This window comes from Somniosus microcephalus, chromosome 2, assembly GCF_052327205.1.
Source record: "Somniosus microcephalus isolate GS21.2 chromosome 2, FLI_Smic_1.0, whole genome shotgun sequence".
Taxonomy (NCBI): domain Eukaryota; kingdom Metazoa; phylum Chordata; class Chondrichthyes; order Squaliformes; family Somniosidae; genus Somniosus; species Somniosus microcephalus.
In genome coordinates, this window is record NC_140988.1 from 16,959,669 (window position 1) to 16,981,930 (window position 22,262).

General features: G+C 48.6%; 1 protein-coding gene across 3 annotated transcripts in view; it reads left to right on the plus strand.

Annotated features, from left to right (window-relative positions):
- The window catches only part of npnta (nephronectin a), a 102,366-nt gene extending 88,267 nt beyond the window's left edge, over positions 1-14,099 (plus strand). For all 3 annotated transcript variants that reach the window (XM_086006875.1, XM_086006892.1, XM_086006884.1), the window contains 2 exons: positions 5,042-5,301; positions 11,664-14,099. In XM_086006875.1, coding sequence (XP_085863001.1) covers positions 5,042-5,301; positions 11,664-11,768 — 365 coding nt within the window. In that variant the 3' untranslated portion in view covers positions 11,769-14,099. The remainder of the gene's footprint in view (positions 1-5,041; positions 5,302-11,663) is intronic.
- The last annotated feature ends 8,163 nt before the right edge of the window (positions 14,100-22,262 follow it).

Here is a 22,262-nt window from a genome sequence, read left to right on the forward strand (position 1 = left end):
AAAGAAAAAAAGAATGTGTTTCTCCAGCGTCTTTCGTGACCTCTGGATGTCCCAAAGCGCTTTGCAGCCAATGAAGTACTTTTTTTTGAAGTGTGGTCACTGTTGTGATGTAGGAAACGCGGCAGCCAATTTGCACACAGCAAGATCCCACAAACGGCAATGAAATAAATGCACCAGTGAATCTGTTTTAGGCGTTGGTTCAGGGATAAATGTTGGCCAGGACACCGGGCAGAATGTCCCTGCTCTTCTTTGAATAGTGCCGTTGGATGTTTTACGTCCACTTGAGAGGGCAGATGGAGCCTCGGTTTAACGTCTCATCCGAAAGACGGATGATCAGAAAGATCCTTTACCTTTTTGCCCCCTAGCTTTGTTGCCTTTAAAAAAAATTTTTTTTAATTTGTTTATGGGATGTGGGCGTCGCTGGTAAGACCAGCATTTATTGCCCATCACTAATTGCCCTTGAGAAGGTGGTGATGAGCCGCCTTCTTGAACCGCTGCAGTCCGTGTGGTGAAGGTGCTCCCACAGTGCTGTTCGGGAGGGAGTTTCAGGATTTTGACCCAGCGGCGATGAAGGATCGGCGATATACTTCCAAGTCAGGATGGTGTGTGACTTGGAGGGGAACTTGGAGGTGGTGGTGTTCCCATGTGCCTGCTGCCCTTGTCCTTCTAGGTGGAAGAAGTCGCGGGTTTGGGAGGTGCTGCCGAAGAAGCCTTGGTGAGTTGCTGCAGTGCATCTTGTAGATGGTACACACTGCAGCCACGGTGCACCGGTGGTGGAGGGAGTGAATGTTTAAGGTGGTGGATGGGGTGCCAATCAAGCGGGCTGCTTTATATAAGTGATGATGACATCATCAGGAGAACTCGCTTGAGTCTGACGATGTGATTGGGCGATTGAAGTTAGAGTTTCTGATGCGAATGATAATTTAATTCAGATTGTCCGTTTGTGAAAATTCATTCAACTGATTGCGTTTCTGGGCATAATTAGTCAGGAGCACAAAGTCAGTTGTTTAGATATTTTGAGTCTGGAAGGGAGATTCTGTGCTGCCAGGCTAAGCTTCCACAAGATACAAGTGTCGAATATGGTTGGACCTTTAATTCTTTTGCCCTTATTTTCCCAATTGCTTTCACCAAATGAGATGCGGTTATTTTCCCCCCCGACAATCACATCACATGGTAGTAACTGTATTGATTCCCCTGCTTCATTGAGTGAAGAAATCTACGATTAGTTGGGAACACGAAGAGGAGATGCTTCTTTCATACAAATAGTGCAAATTCTGGTTAGATCGCACCACTCGGAGGGTATGATGGTGTAGTGGGTACGTTACTGGGTTAATATCCAGAGGCCTGTACTAACCGCAGTTTGAGAATTCAAATTCGAATTCAGTTTGAGAGAAATCTGGAAATAAAAGTCTGGTCTCAGTAAAAGTGAGCATGAAGCTGTCAGATTGTTGTAAAAACCCAACTGGTTCACTCATGTCCGTTCGAAAGAAAGAACTTGCATTTCTATAGCACCTTTCACAACCCCAGGACGTCCCAAAGCGCTTCACAGCCAATGAGGTACTTTTGAAGTGTAGTCACTGTTGTAATATAGGAAACACGGCAGCCAATTTGCGCACAGCAAGCTCCCACAGACAACAGTGAAATAAATGACTAGATAATCTGTTTTCAGGTGTAGGGAACAGGGGGGAAAAAAACCTGCCGTCATTTCCCGGTCTGGGTCTGTATCGGACTCCAGTCCCACACCAACGTGGTTGACCCTTAACTGCCCCCTGAAGTGGCCTCGCGAGCCACTCTTTTGCATGGAACTGCTATTGCAGCAGCTACAGAAGAAGGCCCACCACCACCTCCTCAGGGCAACTACGGATGGGCAATAAATGCCGGCCTTGCCAGCGACGCCCACATCCCGAGTGTGAATAATACTAATAAAAAATCAGAGACAAGCTTAGACGCCTAGCAGAAGATCAGTGACAGGCTAGAATTGATCCTGAATGTTTCCAATGGGACTGGTCCATCCCTCTCCTTAACCCCTCAGCAAAGTGAGGAATCTTGCACAAATGCAAGTTTTTACATGAGATTACAGTTGGATTGTGGGGGAACCAACCAGTTTTTAAATGAACAATCAGCTGTTGTTCACATTATCCTGAATACAACAATCATTAGTGTGTTGGATTAAGGGCTCCAGACAAGAGAAGGTTGAGGGGTGACCTGATCGAGGTCTTGAAAATTATAAAGGGGTTTGATCGGGTCGACATGGATCCATCTTTTAATTCTTTACTTGTCCCATTACCACCCCCTTTTGCCTTGCTCCATCATCCCTTTTGTCATTTAAATCACTCCTGCCCTCCACCCACTCCTGCCCTCCACCCTATCATAGAGCTTCCTTTTTTCTTTCCTCCCCCGCGCCCCCACCCCCCCCACCCCCACTGCTGCTGTACTTGCTTAAAACCTGATAACTCTTTAACTTTTTCCTCTGTTGAAGGGCCACAGACCTGAAACATTAACGCACTGTCTCTCTCCACAGATGCTGGGTATTTCCACCATTTTCTGTTTATATTAATAGAGATCTTTCCACTTGTTATAGGGGTCATAAAAATAAGATAGTCACTAATAAATCCAATAGGGAATTCAGAAGAAACTTCTTTACCCAGAGAGTGGTGAAAATATGTAACTCGCTACCACAGGGAGTGGTTGAGGTGACTAGCATAGATACATTTATGGGGAAGCCAGAGAAGTACATGAGGGAGAGAGGAATAGAAGGATAGAGTTAGATGAAGTAAGGTGGGAGGAGGCTCGGGTGGAGCATAAACACCAGCACAAACCAGCTGGGTCGAATGGCCTGATGCTGTGCTGTAAATTCCAAGCAAATACACGTAAATGAAAACAGCCATTTCTCCCACAGAGCCGCATATTTTGTGTCACTAAATTCCAAATTGGAACCCCGTGCTCTGTTCTGGAATGCTGTGCTGCCGTGCAGGCTCACTGCTGCCATTCACAAAGAACAAACATAGCCGTGGTGAGCGCTGGCAACAATTATCTTGGCTGTTAGTGCCAGAATTATATTAGGAACTTACAGCAATCAAAAACAATTCGAGGCACATTCCATCGCTGACTAGCTGTTGTCAATAAATGATGCGGCATTGGTGACTGTTGTATCAGACTTAGAATCATGCAGCACAGAAGGAGGCCATTCAGCCCATCGTGCCTGTGACGGCTCTTTGAAAGAGCTGTCTGATTAGTCCTACTCCCCAGCTCTTTCCCCACAGTCCTGCAAATTTTACCTTTTCAAGAATATATCCAATTCCCTTTTGAAAGTTACTATTGAATCTGCTTCCACCACCATATCAGGCAGCACATTCCAGATCATAACAACTCGCTGCGTAAAAAAAACTCTCATCTCCCCCCTGGCTCTTTTGCTAATTATTACAACAGTGACTACACTTCAAAAGTACTTCATTGGCTGTAAAGCACTTTGGGGACATCCCGAAGGCGTGAAAGGCGCTATATAAATGCAAGTCTTTCTTTATCTTTTTTCTTATCTGAAATCTGTGTCCTCTGGTTACTGACCCCGACTTGTGGGCTTTTCAAAGTAGAGTATGGCTCCTCATTGCTCGCACCTATTCCCAATGGTGTGTGTCTGTTCATGTTTTGTAAAACCAATGCGATCATCTCCCCCTCCCCCTTTAGCAAGGACTGAGCAGGCACTGAGGTAGTTCTGCTCAGGGCTATTTGAAAGTGGACCAATAGGACGGCTCCGATTCCAGTGCCATCTGACCAATAACATCACTGCAAGTAACCCCCTTCAAGAGACAGGCCCATGAATAAAACGTCCGCACAGATGATCTATTTCAACTCAAAGAAGCTCAGAATAGTGAACTACATTTCAGTTTTGTTCCTTTCATCTATGATGCAATTTACATCCTGCAGAGCCCACAACAACAGTAACTTGCATTTATATAGCGCCTTTAACTTGATAAAATGTCCCAAGGCGCTTCACGGGAGCGTTATCAAACAAAACCTGACACCGAGCCACATAAGACGATATTGGGTCAGGTGACCAAAAGCTTGGTCAAACTGGTAGGTTTTAAGGAGCGTCTTAAAGGTGGAGAGAGAGAGGTGGAGAGGCAGCGAGGTTAATGGAGGGAATTCCAGAGCTTAGGCAGCTGAAGGAACGGCTGCCAGTGGTGGAGCAATGAAAATTGGGGAGTGCGCAAGAAGCCAGAATTAGAGGAACGCAGAGATCTCAGGGTTGTGAGGCTGGAGGAGGTTTCAGAGGTAGGGAGGGGCGAGGCCTTGGAGGGATTTGAAAACGAGGATGAGAATTTAAATCGTTGCCAGAGCGGGAGGTTAAGCGAGCACAGGGGCGATGGGTGAATGGAACTTGGTGCGAGTTAGGACATGGGCAGCAGAGTTTTGGATGAGCTGAAGTTTACGGAGGGTGCAAACTGGAAGATCGGCCAGGAAAGCATCAAAATAGTCGAGTCTAGAGGTAACAAAGACAGGTCTTGAGTATACCGGAAGGGCAGCCTATGGTCCCTCTCTAGGGCCATCCGGGCGCGTACAAGGCCACGAAGCAGAGTCAAGAAGTCGCAGTGACCCCTTGCAGATCCTAGACATCCTGGACCTGTGGATGGCTGTTTCCGCTGGGCCCATGAGTTCTGTTTGGGCAGTGGGTCCATAAAAGATCCCATGGCACTGTTTGAAGAAGAGCAGGGGAGTTCTTCCAGGTGTCCTGGCCAATATTTATCCCTCAACCAACATCACTAAAACATATTAGCTGGTCATTATCACATTGCTGTTTGTGGGACCCAGCTGTGCCCAATTTGCCTAAATTACAACAGTGACTACACATGAAAAGTACTTCATTGGCTGTGGAACCACCATAGGTCGTGATGGGCGCTATATAAATGCAAGTCTTTCTTTCTAGAGAGTGATCAAATTTTGGGTTGCAATGTTCTCTAGCCCCATCCTTGCACCCCTCCCATTGTAACTCCGACCTCTTGCAAGCGACGAGTCCAATTAACTCTACTGATTGTGTTTTTAGGTCATAGTTGGTATCTGACTCTTCCTGTTTCTAACGACAAACGGAGGGAAGTGGCCCATCTTGTCCTTCCGCTGAGACGAGTGGCACATCCAGGCAACCTCTGTCTCACCTTCAGGCACAAACTGTCTGGAGACTCTCTCGGGAAGATCCAGGTGTTTGTGAAGAGGAACGGCGTTTACGGGCATGTCCTGTGGGAGAGGAACAGAGGGCACGGCTGGAGGACGAGTCGGTTCACACTGAAAGGACCAGGCCTTGAGAACGTGAGTATGATTAGACTTAAAAAGAAATGCGGCTTTAAAAACTATGGGACTGGCCATTCTAACAGGTGCGTCGTGAATGGCACGCACACACGGGCCCGGAAATTCCTCGGGGTTCTCTCAACCGGCACAAGTACTTCGGAGCGCCAGTGAAGTCCGCCTTAGCCCCAAGGCAGGGAGACCCTGTCCGAAATTCTGGAGTTGTGGATCATTTGCATAGCCGGGTGGATGGGTGAGAGACACATCGACCGTCCCAAGCCACCAGCTGCAGTGGTTGCCGTTATGATTGCGGGAGGGGGGCCGAAAACATTCTATTCTTCCGTTCTTCTGCTCCCAGTGGAGAAAGCCGGCCTCTTCAGGAAGATAATCAATTCCCTCAGGGATCGCTCACCTTTCCCTCCGAAAGGTCCAAGGCTTCTTAAGGCCCTTAGTGGGAATCAGGGCAGTTTTCAGTTGCGCTAATGTTCATGGGCGACGTGTAGAACGGATTTCCCAGGGTAGCTTGAGAACGCCCCCTCCCTCCGGACATGCCCCTTTTACATGAGGGAGTGGGGGGATGGTGTAGGCAGGTGGAAGATCCGCCCACACCCCCACTAAAATTTAAGGGGGAAAAATTCGGTTGCTTTGCACCTCAAGCAACTAGCGCCTGGGCACAGTGTCGCCAATGCCTCCCGCGAAATTCAACGGAGGTTAGCGGCGGCAATAACCGTTAGCGCCCTGTGGCGCTGGCGATGATGTCATCGCCGTGCGCAGCGCCCCCGGCCGCAATCTTCGGTAGCGCCCCCTGACTTACCGCCGGACACTATGTCCGACGGGGTCAGGGGGGCCTACCTGCGGCCGGGGCGGTGCTAATTAATGGTGAGGCACCGGTTGGCCATTTTTGTTGCTGGCCGCCTGCCAGCACCTGCCCGCATTGCCGTCCCCGGCCTTCTGTGAAGCCCTCCCCCCGCGGAGTGCTGGCTGCGGCTGCCTCGGTGGTCCAGGTAGGTACTTTTTAAATTGCAGAGCCTGTAGCGATGACCCTTCCCTTTAAGGGCAGCGCTGCTGAAGTCTCTCCCCTGCTCTCTGATGTTAGCGCCCTAAGAAGGAAGTGGAGGGCTTGAGTTACTGCTCCACTTCCCTCTTGGGCGCTAAAACTCAATTTTGCGGTCGCCGGCGCTAAAGTTAGTGCCCAGGTGATGTTAGTGCCCCAAAATGGTCGCTATCGAATTTCCCCCCTATTGTTCCCAGTAATCATCGTCAAACATTGACGTCTAACACCCCATTTATTTTACAGAATTGCGACTATTCAGCAGTCCCTCTATACAATAATAGGGGAACGACGCAAAATGTAAAGTTTGTGTCCGGGCAATTTTGCTGAGTGCAACGTGGGGGGAAGGGCATTCTCTGTCCGTTCTGCCTGCAATCAGACCCAAAATGCTGCACCCAATCTAAGTGTCGCAGGCAGCAGTTGTTTGCATTTGTCACCGCCAGCACTCAGTGGTTGCCCGGGAAACCCTCTCCAAGGGGAGTCATGGGGCCTTTGACGGTCGCGCCGCACCTTATTTACCGTGCAGGGTCGCATCTGCTAAAGCAGTTGCAGTTGGAGGCAACCGTGTAAAGTCAGTATGGGTTACACGCAGTGCAAGTTTGCAAAGGGCGTATTTAGAGTGAAAGCAAAACAAAGCCTTTCCCCAAGTCCCACTCCAGGACTTGAGCTGGTGGACACTTCAGTCCAGTATTGAGCGAGTGCTGCACTGTTGAAGATATTGGGGGCTAAATTCGAGGGCGCGAACAGGGTGCAAATCAACTAGCACCTGGGCGCGGTGCCACTAACGCCTCCCGCGAAATTCAGCGGGAGGTTGGCGGCGGCGCTAACCGTTAGCGCCGCAGGCGATGACGTCATCACCGTGCGCAGCGCTCCAGCTGAAATATTGGGTGGCATCCCCCGACTTAACGCCGGACGCTACGTCCGACGGGGTCGGGGGGCCCTACCTGCGGCCGGGGTGGCGCTAGTTAAAGGGGAGGTGGCGGGCGGCCATTTTTGTTGCTGGCCGCCTGCCCGCACCTGCCTCCGTTGCTGTCCCCGGCCCCCTTGAAGCCCCGGCGGGGTGCCGGCTGCTCTCTGTGAGCCCGGCATGCCTCTTGAGTGCCGGGCTCGTTTGCCGGCACGCCCAATCCCTGGTGGCCCAGCTGGGTGCCGGGACACGCTGTGCCCGGGCCTTCCCCTTTAATAATAAGGGGCGGAAGGCCTGCAGTACTGCGGCGTGACGTGCCGCAGCGCCGCGATATTGACTCGCAGCCTCTCCTCCCTCTCGGGGCGCTCCCCTGGGAAAATCGGCCACGGGGGCGCTAACATTTTCGGGATGCTAAAGCGAAGGTAGCTACCCAATTTTTACCCCATTATCTTTCATAACAACAACAACTTGTATTTATATAACATCTTTAGTGTAATAAAACAGCCCAAGGCGCTTCACAGCAGCATTATCAGACATAATTTGACACCAAGCCACATAAGGAGACATGGGGACATGTGACCAAAAGCTTGGCAAAGAGGTAGGTTTTAAGGAGCGTCTTAAAGGAGAAGAGAGAGACGTAGCGAGGCGGAGAGGTTTCGGAAGGGAATTTCGGAGCTTAGGGCCTTGGTAGCTGAAGGCACGGCTGCCAATGGTTGGCTGAAGGAAATTGGGGATGCGCAAGAGGCCTGAATTGGAGGAATACAGAGTTCTTGGAGGGTTGTAGGGCTGGAGGAGTTTACAGAGATAGGAAAGGGCAAGGCCATGGAGGGATTTGAACACAAGGATGAGAATTTAAATCGAGGCCCTGTCTGCCCTCTCAGGTGGACGTAGAAGTTGCTATGGCACTATTCGAAGTGGAGCAGGGGAGTTCTTCTGGTGTCCTGGCCAACATTTCGCTCTCAACAAATGCCACCAAATTGTTTTTTCATCTGATTGCTGGTTATGGGATCTTACTGTGCACAATTAGCTGCCACATATTCCTCCAAACAACAGTGACTAACGTCAAAACTACTTCACTGGCAGTGAAGCGTTTGGGATGTCCTGAGGGTGTGAGAATTGCTGTACAATGTTTGTTTTGTCAAGCAAGTCAGGTGAAATGAGCTGACAAAATCGGGGGGAGACGTACTGGGACAAAGTGTTGAACAAAGTTGCATCTGATTGGCTTTACGGAGCCAGGCCACAGATCTTATAGATTGGCAGATTTCCAGCTAGCACAAGTCTTTGTTCACTTCTCAAAAAATTCCACGGGAAATATCGCACTATTAACGTGCATGCTTCTGAGAAAGCATTCCTGTGCAAATTTGATAAACCTCTTTGTTCTCTTATCTTGATCCTAACTCATTGCAGTCTAGTGAAACTGCCTGGCTCCTGCTATAAATAGACGGTGCAAAAATTGTTTCCCAAACGATTTTACTGGGTGTGTGTTATCTCTGACCTGCTGTCCACCTAATGCACGTGTTACCTCGCTGAGTAACCCTTCGCTTCATGTTATTCATATATTTACCGGTTCCATTTTGAATCAGCTCTACATAGGTCAGGTCAGGTGTTGAAATCAGTTACCGTAATGACAGTAGACGGTGCTACCTGTGACTGGTCAACACCAAGTGCCGGGCTGTGGTCAAGTAACCCGGGCACCTCCAGAAACTGGCCAATGGCTTCGGGCGGCTGGGGGAGGGGAGTGGGGCCCTCGATGGAGGAGATGCCACCGAAAGGCGGACGAGCTAATCCTTGAATTAACCAACGCCGTCCACACCGTAACCCAGCCGCCGTACAGGATAACAACAACTTGCATTTATATGGCGCCTTTAACACAGTAAACCGTCCTAAGGCGCTTCACAGGAGCGTTATCAGACACAATATGGCATCGAGCCACATAAAGAAATATTAGGACAGGTGACCAAAAGCTTGGTCAGAGAGCTAGGTTTTAAGGAGCGTCTTAAAGGAGGAAAGGTAAAGAAGTGGAGTGGTTTAAAAGAAAGACTTGCATTTATATAGCGCCTTTCACGACCACCGGACATCTCAATGCGCTTTACAGCCAACTAAGTTCTTTTGAAGTGGAGTCACTGTTGTAATGTGGGAAACGCGGCAGCCAATTTGCGCACAGCAAGGTCCCACAAACAGCAATGTGAAAATGACCAGATTATGTGTTTTTGTTATGTTGGTTTTAGTTTAGGGAAGGAATTCCAGAGCTTAGGGTCGAGACAGCTAAAGGCGCGGCCACCAATGGTGGGGCGAAGGAAATCGGGGATGCGCAACAGTCCAGAATTGGAAAAACGCAGAATTTTTGGAGGGTTGTAGGTCTGGACGAGGTTATCAAGTCAATGTGGACAATTCCAAACACAACACCAGGACTCAGGTCCCTGCCTTAAAGTGGAGGACAGTCACAGGAGCGCCGACGATTGTCCACTGATGATGATGACGATGTCAGACTATATCACATTTGTGGAGATGATGACAATTCTTTGCCTGTTCAGATTAATAGTGTGCTGTAACCAAGAAACCATGTAATCAAAATCCACATGTTGGCATTAGAGATAGTGGTAGGATTAGGAACTGCACATGGATGAGTGAGTAAACGCCCATTGTAGTGCAGACGAGGCTCGTTTCGGGTCTGATTCCCAGTCCATGCTTAGGTAGTGATGGAGAGGAGCTAGGGGGGTGCTACAAGCAACCTCAAAAGTCCCTCGGGTAGGGAGGGAAAATTTATCGGGGCTTTCAATCCTGATTGTTATGCAGTGAGTCCTACTGGAAAATACATAGTGTGGGTGTGGGATAGGAGGCTCAACTGGGAACCTCCCTACAACCTGACACTTGGAGAGGGGGGGGGGGTCGTCCCCAACAACAACAACTTGCATTTATATAGCGCCTTTAACACAGTAAACTGTCCCAAGGCCCTTCACAGGAGCGATTATCAAACAAAATTTGACACCGAGCCACATAAGGAGATATTAGGGCAGAAGAGGTAGGTTTTTAAGGAGTGTCTTAAAGGAGTTCCCAGCCTCCAGTGGGACTTCCAGAGCCCACACCTTCCCCACCGGGGCTGGCGCGGAGCCCTGAGGATTTCCCTTCTTTCTGCCCGTGTTCCCGTGGCCTCCTGGGGCTGCCATGGGAATAATGGCAGCGGGTCCCAACATAGAAACATAGAAGATAGGAGCAGGAGTAGGCCATTTGGCCCCTCGAGCCTGTTCTGCCATTTAATGATGATCCAAATGGCTGATCATCCAAATTCAATACCCTGTCCCTGCTTTCTCCCCATATCCCTTGATCCCTTTAACCTTAAGTGATCCCTTTAGCCTTAAGAAAGCAGGTCACTGCCCTGAGGTGTCCCCATGGAGGGAGAGGGGCCTTGTATCAGCCTCCTCTCCCTCCCGCTGTCCCCAGTGACTTACCTATTGAAGGCCCTGGTCTTTGCTGAGACCTTCAGTGGGTCTTGGTTTCTGATCTATTGCCCCTTTAAGGTCCCTCGCTGGATCTTCTGGTGCTAAAGCAATGACCACCCCCCCCCCCCTCCTGACGCTGGGAATCCCACTGTGTATCCAGGAAAACGGGTTGGGGCTGGGGCTGGGGCGGAGCAAATGGAAGTCAGGCCCCGCCTGAACTCCGTCCCAAAGAGAATGACCTCCTTCTTGTCTTGGTTGACCTGCCAGTTGGGTGAGATACCAGAACATTGCCAATTCTTGTTGGGCTCTACTTGAGCATGATCAGCACAAGATGAGAGAAAGGCTCTTCTAAGTAGCTTCATATTCACACTGCAGGAAACTCTCTTTTTACCGGCACGTAAATAACCAGAAATCTCTCTTAACCGGCAAAATGCAGGAGTAGGTTCAGGTAAGTTTTACTTCATATTAGTGGCCGTGTAACCGGGGTTCCTGCACCTGTTGCCATGCAACAGGGACGCCTGGATCTGTGGCCGTGTACGGGGCTCTTGTACCTTAGTAACTATACCTCTCTGTAATCCGGAATTTTTGATCAACCGGCACCACGCTGGTCCCATCGGTGCCGGATAAAAAGGAGTTTCCTGTACCTCCTCACGCCTTCCTGGGGAAACTGCACAATTCAGCACTCAAAGAGTTAATAGTGCTCTGCCTTCATTTTGTTTTTTTGACAAGAAATATTCTTTAAAAAGAGGAGGATACACCCAGAAAGGTGGAACACATGCCTTTGGAGATATAAGTGAGACAAAAAGTGATTCAAATGCCAAGGCAATGCTAATCTCAAGTGCATAGTTTTGCAGATTAGCTTCAAAGTGGATGTGCAGCTGTGGGAAATGAAGGCGCAGGTCACATAAACTGCTTTAGCTGGAAATACAAGTGTTCAGTGGGCTTTGCAGAACTAGTTTCACACCCGGTCTCTCTTGGTCTGTCCTAGGTCATCTTCAAAGGGGTGCGAGAGAATGGGAAGAGAGGAGAGATCAGTCTGGACGACATCAGCCTGCAGAAAGGCCACTGCTCTGGAAGACCTCTGGGACAGTAGTAAAACACTGAGAGCCACTTCTGAAAGGACTCCACCTCGTTTCCCCCTTCACTTGTGTGAGGACTGGATGTGAGGGGAGAGACTCAACAGCAGGCTGCCATTCTCTTTGGCTCCTAGGTGCAATTTGTGCAAACAGTCTACCCTGGACAAGGCCCTCTGAGGGCCCAAGAGCTTCCAACAAACTCAGTGTTTCTATTAAACCTTACCCTGTGTGCGTATGTGATTAGTCCGTGGTCCAGTAATGCTGAGGAATATGGCGATGAAATCTCCGTAGTTTAAGGGGCGCTGATGTGAACACCACTTCTACCCGAGGCGACTAGTTAATCGACGTGTTACCACATCACGCGGGACAGCAACACGTGGCCTGGCCAGCTGTACCCGTAACCCAATGAATCGTGTTTGTGTAGTTCATTACCTGGGCTGGGTACCGCTGTCTGAAAACCTCCCAAAGGGCAGTCCTGGCAAGTCTTGCGCCTCAGACAGGAGACTTCTCACACACAACCTGAATCTCGCCTCGAGCCACTGCCTCTTCGGAAATTTCCACGTCCAAAATTAGCCCGACCCCCACCACCCCTGACAGATTCGAAGTGGAGGGCGGGAGAGAACCTCTTTGCTTCTCTGTCAGAGACTCTGCTCAACAGTCAATTCAAATGGCACCCACTCTCTTCCCCTTCCCACCCCCAATCTCTCACATTGCAGGGGCCCTGTCCTCCATGTGGCAGCTGTATATTTGAATGCCCTCTGCCTGATTAGATGGGGACCTCTGTTAAATTGCTCCCGCTATTGTCTCAGCTTAAAGCTGAAGGGTGGCTCCCCCACCCACCCCCGACCCCCATGTAAAAAATTTTGTCACAACAATGGGAAAGCACTAGTGTCACTGCGGGTGGGCCCCTATACTGTCCAGGACCTCATCTAGCTGCGATGTCGTATGGACTGGATAAACAGCCCCCGTAACCACCCAAAAATGTACTAAACTGTAAATTAATTCATACTGGTTTTGGGCTGTTGTCTCATTCTATTTAAAGTGGATTTCACATTTATCTGATCTAGTATTTACTGAAACTATCTGTATTTGTCGAGACACTCCGTGGTACTGTATATAACATTGCAGGGAAAAAATGTTTAAACACCGTGTATTTCTGCAAGCTTTGCAGGCAGCTATCGAGGAGGTTTGTAGCAGTGCTTTATAAGACAGCGGTGTTCAGAAATGCGGCATCAGCGTGTGCAGTTTACTCCCTGTTTTGTAAGGACCCTGCTACAAACCCGGAAAATAAATAGCAAGTATGCTCGTTATTTTTTTGTAATGCAATTTTTTTTTTTTTTTTTTACTTGTTTTTTTCCTGTTCGGAGGAGCGTGATGATATTTCCAACTCAAAATGGCCCTCGTTCACTAGCCAGGATGCTGGAAGCCAGAAACAACAGAAAGTGTTGGAAAACATTCAGCAGGTTGGGCAGCATCCGTGGAGAGAGAGAGAGAAACAGAGTTAACGTTTCAGGTCTGTGACCCCGCCTTCATCAGAACTGGAAAAAGTTAGAGATACAGTATCTCTCTCTCCACGGATGCTGCCTGGCCTGCTGAGTGTTTCCAGCACTTACTGTTGTTGTTTCAGATTTCCAGCATCCGCACTATTTTGCTGTGGTATTAGTGTGCTGGAAGCCAGCCCTGTGCAAAAGGGAGGAATCCCTCGTCTTGGCTACGTTTGGACTTGCTGTTAAACAGGTCCAGTTGCACGGTAATACAGCAAGAATGCCACCGTGCCAACTCCCCCACACTATGGTCACAGATTCTAATGATAGCTTGAGACTGGGAGCATTCAGATCAATATGGCCATTCCTTGAATACGTTCCTGCGCTGTGTTAGCTTTTACCCGTTTGTTTAGTAATCCGCGTTAAACACCCATAACAGCGTTGGGTGGCACTCAAGCCCAGAGCTCACTTTGTGATTCCTGTTTTTACAACGGTCGTTGTACTGTCTAGTGGTTTCATTTATTATTTCTTACCCTCATATTTTATTAGTAAACGATTTGTTCTCAATAGATATTTTTCCCCCACTTATCTTGCTCATCATTCTGTTCAAACTCGCCGGCAACTGATCCATAAAGTGTGATCGTCTCCAGTTAAGGACAGAAGATGCACAGCACAGGCCGTTTAGTGGGCGATGATGGGATATTTATTACCGAATATTTAATACAGACGGGAATGGCATTTCTTTGAGGTTTACGACAGAAAGTCATCTTTCGTTTTAAACTGGTCATCATTCAACAAAAGCTATTCCAGGGATTTCAGGGAAAAAAAAGTGCTGTTTTTGTAATAAAACCGACTTGTGCAAAAGTGCCTGTTCTTGTTGTTGAAAAGTTCCAGCTCGATGGTACATTATACCAGTCCTTGAACACCAACGTCCCTGACAGTCCTCCGAGAGTAGGAGGGGGAGAATCAGAGGTGGGGAGAATCAGAACTCCTTCCCGCCCACTCTCGATAACCCTGACCCCGCTGGAATGGCCCAGGGTCAGGCTGATTTTACTATCTTGGGCTGGAGATGTTTATGGCGCAACTAAGGTGCACCTAGGTCAGGGGGACGGATGGAGGGTGGGGTGGGTGGGAGGGGAGGAAATTCACCAGGGCACCAACAAGCCCACAGGGCTCCAGAACCAACATAATTTTTCTTTAAAATACTTCTTCTGCCGGTTTTGGCAATACAAGCGATCGCTCTGATTGCATTTCTGAAACCAGCCATTGAATTTTTGAACTCCGCCATTGCCCGTGACAACACTGGGTGCCAGAAACTCACAGGCACCCCTGACCTCCAGCGTTGCTTTTTTTAAAATTCACTGGTCACCGACAAGGCCAGCATTTATTGCCCATCCCTAGTTGCCTTTGAGAAGATGATGGTGGGTCTAATCCTTGCAGCGGTTTGGTACAACTGAGTGGCTTGCTAGGCCACTTCAGAGGGCAGTTAAGAGTCAACCAAGTTGGTGTGGGACTGGAGTCACATAGAGGCCCAGACCGGGTAAGGACGGCAGGTTTCCTTCCCCAAAGGACATTAGTGAACCAGTTGGGTTTTTATGACAATCTGACAGATTTTAAAAAAAACAATTCAAATTCTCAAACTGCCATGGTGGGATTTGATCTCACATTCCTTGGATTATGAGTTGAAGAGTGTAAATGAGGAAAGTAGATTGTATGACGTATTATCCTCATTTACATTTGTGGGCGGGCGCATTATAGGTACACCCCTTCCGCCTCGGATTTCCAATGGAGCTGGGAAAGGGGCGGAACACTGGTGGATTCGGATTTCGCCCCAAATTCCGGTACCCGCTGGGAGTCTGCTGCATAACCACCATCCACGGCTCCAGGAAATTTGGGGCCAATGTCTCAGTAATTCATTAGTGTTTGGACCATTTTCTTGCGGGCGCTTCGTGCTTTTAAATAAAGGTTCTGTATTTTTATCCCATTCAGTAGCTGATCCATAAACACCTGGAAGGATCCAGGTTCAATCCAAGGCTGAGTTTGCCGATCTCAGTTCTGGGTGGGGTGGGGAGCGCGGTTGCTGGTTGGGTCACTACAGTTGAGCTCAGCGGATTAAGGAGAGGGGCAAATCGGCCAGGGTTGCTGCTCCTGATTGCTTCCAGTGACCCTTGTATACATTGGCGAGATTTGAAAAAAAATGCACCTGCTAGAGACCTGAGGGACAACCAGAAAATGTTGGCAATACACAGCAGGTCAGTCAGGATCTGACAGAGAGAAAAGACAGGTTAATGGCACAGGTGAGTTCCTTCCCAGAATTTTCTGATGTTACTTTGGATACACTACTGCTCGTGAAGCTGCATTGTGACAGTAGGTCTCCAAACATTCAGCTGGGCCACTGTTCCATCGCCTGACCTCCCACACACTTGGCTTTTCAAAGAATCTCACAGCGCAGAAGGAGGCCATTCAGCCCATCGTGCCCGCTCTTTGAAAGAGCTCTCCAATTAGTCTCATCCCCCACCCCCGCTCTTTCCCCACAGCCCTGCAAAGTTTTTCCCCTTCAGAGATTGCTTGAATAGTCTGCAACAACAACTGATCACCTAAAGCCGAGGAGTGTGATTGGTCGACAGTGAAGTGACTTAATCAGCCCCGGAATGTTGTTATTATGTTCAGAGCCAAATCTTCGTCTTATCACATCAACTGGTCATTAATAGAACATTGCTTAGCATGAAACCACCAGCATCTGAACCTGAATGCTCCTAAATAGGAAAAAAAGATTCTAAAATACTTCATGCGTACCAACAATGACTTGCATTTATATAGCACCTTTAGCGTAGTACAATGTCCCAAGGCACTTCACAGGAGCGTTACCAAACAAAATTTGACACCGAGCCACATAAGGAGATAGTAGGGTAGATGACCAAAAGCTTGGTCAAAGTGGTAGGTTTAAAGGAGCATCTTAAAGGAGGAAAGAGAGGTAGAGAGATGGCGAGGTTTAGGGAGGGAATTCCAGAGAGCCTTATGATCAGTAATCCAGTAGTTTTGCAGTAAAAGATGGTACGATTAAACATAACTCAATCAAAGTCTCATCCTGATCTTTATAAAGTTTTTAAAAAAGCCCTCTATCACAGGATAATTCATATCAGGATCATTCAATGAGCATTGTCTCACACCTATGCTTATGTGAAGTGGCCATGAAGAAGTGCAAAAGGGCTCCAAGTATCTCTTACCAGGCTAGGGCAGGCTCAAGCCCTCCGGTGAGCTGAATAGTCCATCAAGGGCTTTGTGCTTTGATTCCTATATTGACGGATAAGGGAAGCTAGTTTTGAACTACACAGTTCTGAGTGAACAGAAACATCCTAGGCTCATTGTTGAATCTGCTCGTGTTTAATCAGTATCTCTAAAGAACACTGCTCTGCACCCAAAATGAACTCACACCAGAATTGCAATAATAGTAAATTATATGGAGGATTCAAAGAATCCTGTGAGTTATGAATTATCCTGTTAGAGTTCTGACAAAAGGTCGTCGACCTGAAACGTTAACTCTGTTTCTCTCTCCACAGATGCTGCCTGACCTGCTGAGTGTTTCCAGCATTTTCTGTTTTCAATCCTGTTATAGAGGGATTCTTTTTCAATTTATAAAAATCAGGTTTAGAAATGTACCATCTTCCTCAGACTAATTTGTCATTTTTGCTAGCGTATTTGGAAAGCTGCAAAGAGACTCGTTGCTGAAATGGTTAAATACTAGTTTGTTCTCTATACTGACAAACGCACCAGTCATTGTACAGGGCCCTGGCCAGACAGTCCCTCGAGCACTGTGCCCAGTTGTGGTCGCCAAGAAACGAGAGAGACGTTCAAGCGTTTGAGGTAAGCCACGAGACTGATCCCCAGTGTCGAGGGGCTGAGTTATGAGGAAAGTCTGGAGAAAACTGAGCTATTCGGCTTGGGTAGGAGGCATCTGAGAGGTGATCTTATAGCAGGCTATAAAGTAGTTAAGGGTATAGGAAAAGTTAACCAAGGATATTACTTTAAATTGAACTGCGGGAGTAGAACTTGTGCACACAGGTTCAAACTAGTAAAAGGTAATTTGAGGGCCGATAACTAGAAATTCTTCTTCACACCAAGAGTGATGAACTTGTGCAATAAACTGCCCAATGAGTAGTGGAGGCAAAACCCCCAGAATTATTCAATAAAGAATTGGATGCTACAATGGGAGGATGGTAGGGCCTCTCTGGATGGATGAATTCAGATGGGGCAAATGGTCTTTCTCATCTATAATTATCTTGTGATAACATAAGAACATAAGAAATAGGAGCAGGAGTAGGCCATTTGGCCCTTCGAGCCTGCTCCGCCATTCAATAAGATCATGGCTGATCTTCTACTTCATCTCCACTTTCCTGCACTATCCCATATCCCTTAATATTCAAAAATCTACCGATCTCTGTCTTGAATATACTCAATGACTGAGCCTCCACAGCCCTCTGGGGTAGAGAATTCCAAAGATTCACCACCCTCTGAGTGAAGAAATTTCTTCTCATCTCAGTCCTAAATGGCCGACCCCTTATTCTGAGACTGTGACCCCTGCCAGGGGAAACATCCTCCCTGCATCTACCCTGTCAAGCCCTGTAAGAATTTTGTATGTTTCAATGAGATCACCTCTCATTCTTCTAAACTGCAGAAAATATAGGCCTAGTCTACTCAATCTCTCCTCATAGGACAATCCCCCCATCCCAGGAATCAGTCTGGTGAACCTTCGTTGCACTCCATCTATGGCAGTATATCCTTCCTTAGGTAAGGAGACCAAAACAGTACACAATACTCCAGGTGTGGTCTCACCAGGGCCCTATATAATTGCAGCAAGACATCTTTACTCTTATACTTAAATCCTCTTGTAATAAAGGCCAGCATACCATTTGCTTTCCTAATTGCTTGCTGTACCTGCATGTTAACTTTCAGTGATTCGTGTACAAGGACACCCAGGTCCCTCTGAACACCAACATTTCCCAATCTCTCACCATTAAAAAAAATATTCTGCTTTTCTATTTTTTCTACCAAAGTGGATAACTTCACATTTCTCCACATTATATTCTATTTGCCATGTTCTTGCCCACTCACTTGCCTGTCTATATCCCCTTGAAGCCTCCTTACATCCTCCTTACAACTTACATTCCCACCCAGCTTTGTATTGCGATTTGGGGAATTCCAACAAGTGTACTTTAACACGGATCCTGAATGACTAATTCTACCGATTCTGGACGTGACCTCGGGCCAGAGGCAGACTAACAGAAACAAAGGAAACGGGCGGATTGGTAACAAGGTCATGGTGAACAGAAATCATACGTGACAATGAACACGAGGTATACGTGGCGACTGACATGACGTGTATGTGATGAGGAGTACAAGGCACAAGCCAATGACAACAAACGCAACCCTTCTGTGATGAACACAAGGGGCCGGAATTTTTACCGCGGAGTCGGGTCGGGTGCGTGCGGGCTGCGTAGCGGGTCGTGAACGCAAGGTTCTGCACAGCGCGTTCTTCAGGGCGACTTTAACTTCATGACCCCACTTAAAGCAGTCATGCGGCCCAATTAAATGGAGTGGGTTTGATGACGTCATCGATGACTCGTTTACAGCGCCACTATTTAAAGCAGGTTTCCACTCAACTCATTTGAAGGTTGCTAGACGAGCGTGGAAGCTGAAATATAAAGGACGGAGTACTGTTCTAAACCAGCAATGATGGATAGTCAAAGGCAGAGGGCTGCACCACGATTTTCAGATGCATCCCTGCATACTCTGGTGGTGGCAGTGAGAGCAAGCAGGGAGGTCCTGTTCCCTGCTGATAGGCGAAAGAGACCTCCAAAAAGGCACCAAAAGGGCCTGGCTGGATATAGCAGAAGAGGACAGCAGTAGGGATGTGCTGAGGAGCTGGATCCAGTGCAGGAAACGATTCAATGATCTCATGAGGTCAGGAAAGGTGAGTGCAATGCCACACTCACCTTCATGCTGATGCGCCTGTCACCACATCCCCATCACTCTGCTTTCCCAAGCCTACGCCTGCACATCATTCCTCACACCAACATACGTTGCACGTCCACTCATCCCTCTCTCTATGTACATAGTCAGATCCCCATCTGAGTAACCACCCCTGGCACTCACCCTCATCCTAATGCAATCATAGCAAGTAACACCACAGAAGGAGGCCATTTGGCACTGGAGCCCACTCCCTCAATGTCACCCTCAACAGATGTAGCCCATCCATTCCTTACACTCATTACATCACTCTCACGCAAGCTTCTCTTCTTTTCCTCCTTGCTGGAACACGCGGGAGAGGCAGAGAACCAGAGGTGGCCCTCCAATCTTCACCCAACTAACACTAGCAGAGGAGGGGGCTCTGGAGATTTCGGGAGTTGCAGAGATGCTGGCGGTGGGAGACAGAGAGAGGGGAACATCCCAGCAACCTGGTGATAGAATTACATCTCATACAGCCACAGTCACTCACACATATGGTGAACCTTTATAAAACACTGGTTCGGCCTCAACTGGAATATTGTGTCCAATTCTGGGCACCGCACTTAAGGAAGGAGATGAAGGCCTTAGAGAGGGTGCAGAAAAGATTGACAAGAATGGTCCCAGGGATGAGGGACTTCAGTTACGTGGATAAACTGGAGAAGCTGGGGTTATTCTGCTTGGAGCAGAGAAAGTTGAGAGGAGATTTGATAGAGGTGTTCAAAATCATGAGGGATCTAGACAGAGTAGATAGAGAGAAACTGTTGCCATTGGCAGAAAGGTTGAGAACCAGAGGACACAGATTTAAGGTGATTGGCAGAAGAACCAAAGGCGACACGAGGAAAACTTTTTTACGCAGCGAGTGTTTATGATCTGGAATGCGCTGCCTGAAAGGGTGCTGGAGGCAGATTCAATCGTGGCTTTCAAAAGGGAATTGGATAAGTACCTGAAGGAAAAACAATTGCAGGGCTACGGGGAAAGGGCGGGGGCGTGGGACTAGCTGAAGTGCTCTTGCAGAGAGCCGGCACGGGCTCGAATGGCCTCCTTCTGTGCTGTAACCATTCTTTGATTCTATGGTGACTGATATCAGCAGCCAGTGAAATGCCATCATGTGCATAATGGTAACGTTACCAATTCTTATTGTAACACTTCTAATTCATCTCTTTACTCTCCCACAGGTCGATCAAGTGCCCCCCCCCCCTCACTGTCCAGCCGGAGGAGGAAGACGACTCCTCAGAGGAACCTCCAGCAGACCTAAGCGCACCCAGCACCAGCGCAGATACGCACACCTTGGTGGGTGCTGTGCACCATAGAGTTGTCACCTAGTGTCTCATACTTCACAAATGAGCAAGAGCAGATGGTGTTGACAGGGACAGCAGTGGAGACTCCTCGCCGGAGGGCGCAGGACGCTCCAAGCTCTGCTGAGCTGCATGCAGCTGCTGAGCCTCAGGGGCCATTGAGAAAGAGGGTGATCTTGGAGGGGCAGCGACAATTGCTCGAGGCTCTGGCAGCCGCAATGTCTGCAAATGTGCAGAGAATGGAGGAGTCCATCTTCAACACAAGCACCACCATGTTGCAGGCGATGGCGACGATGTGCTGTTCCATGGAAAGGATGGCCACCTGCATGGAGCAGCTAATGCGGCACTCACATGAGCACATGCTTGCTGTGGACAACAGATGGCAGGCGCTCATAGACTTCCTCTCTAGGAGTGATATAAACGTAGACTTGGGCGTTCATTGCCCCACTGCTGTGCAGCAGGGTGCTCTCCAGCTCCTTGCTAGCAGGGAGGTGCAGGTGGCCCATGAGAGGGTTGATGGTGAGAGGGGACATGGAAGTGCTGGTTCTTCTCAAAGTGCTCCCGCTTCTCCCCCGTCGCCTCCCCCTCAGAGTCTCACATGCTTCCTCGGATCCCGATGGCCAAATCTGCCCCTGCACAGGGGCAGGAGGAGTAGACTTTGGTGGGACCATCATAGGCTCTAAAACCCAAAGGACGGCTGCCAAAAGTGTCTAACACATCACAGCAGGGCAGTGAGCAGCCGGCCTCTACCTCTGCTGAAACCACAGGGGTTGCACCTCAGAAAAGCAAAAAGACACAAAAGTAGATGCACATGCGTATGCACATGGATGTATGAAAAGATGTTAGTGTTAAGTTTGTTATTTTGATGACACACATAAATGTATTTCTTTACACCACTTTCCAGTGTTGTCCATTTTTGCCTGCTACCTTGGAAGTGGCTTTGTCACTTGGAGTGAATCGTGAGACATTACTTAACCTCAAGCACTGGGGGTTTGGGTGACAGGAATAGCTTGGTCATTGTTGGGATGCTTTATGGTGTTGTTGGGGGCGGAACTTAGTACAGCATGTGGCAGCCATGTGGTTGCATTGGAGCAAGTTAAGTAAATCTAACCATGATGGGGCCATCCTGGGCAGCAATGTGTGCCGCTGCTGGTGCCATCACCGCCTCGGGTTGCTCCTCCTCCTACCCGAAGAGTCTGCGCGCTCTGCGCCTTGTTCCTCTTGAAGGTACAATCCTCGCTGTTGCGCTATGTTGTGCCAGGGAATCTGGCGCACACATGCACGATCAACGTTTTATGGTTGCAGACGAGCATGGTGGCAGCATGGTGGCATAGTGGTTAGCACTGTTGCCTCACAGCGCCAGAGACCCGGGTTCGAATCCGGCCTCGGGTGACTGTCTGTGTGGAGTTTGCACATTCTCCCCGTGTTTGCGTGGGTTTCCTCCGGGTGCTCCGGTTTCCTCCCACAGTCCAAAGATGTGCGGGTTAGGTTGATTGGCTATGATAAATTGACCCTTAGTGTTAGGGGGATTAAATACGTGGGGTTACGGGGATAGGGTGGGATATGTGATGGTGTAGGGGTTACGGGGATCGGGTGGGATATGTGTCGGTGCAGGCTCGATGGGCCGAAATGGCCTCTATCTGCACTGTGGGGTTTCTGTGATTCTGTCTGTGATTCTGAGCTGCACATTGAAGGAGTGGCAGCCCTTGCAGTTCACAAACACTCC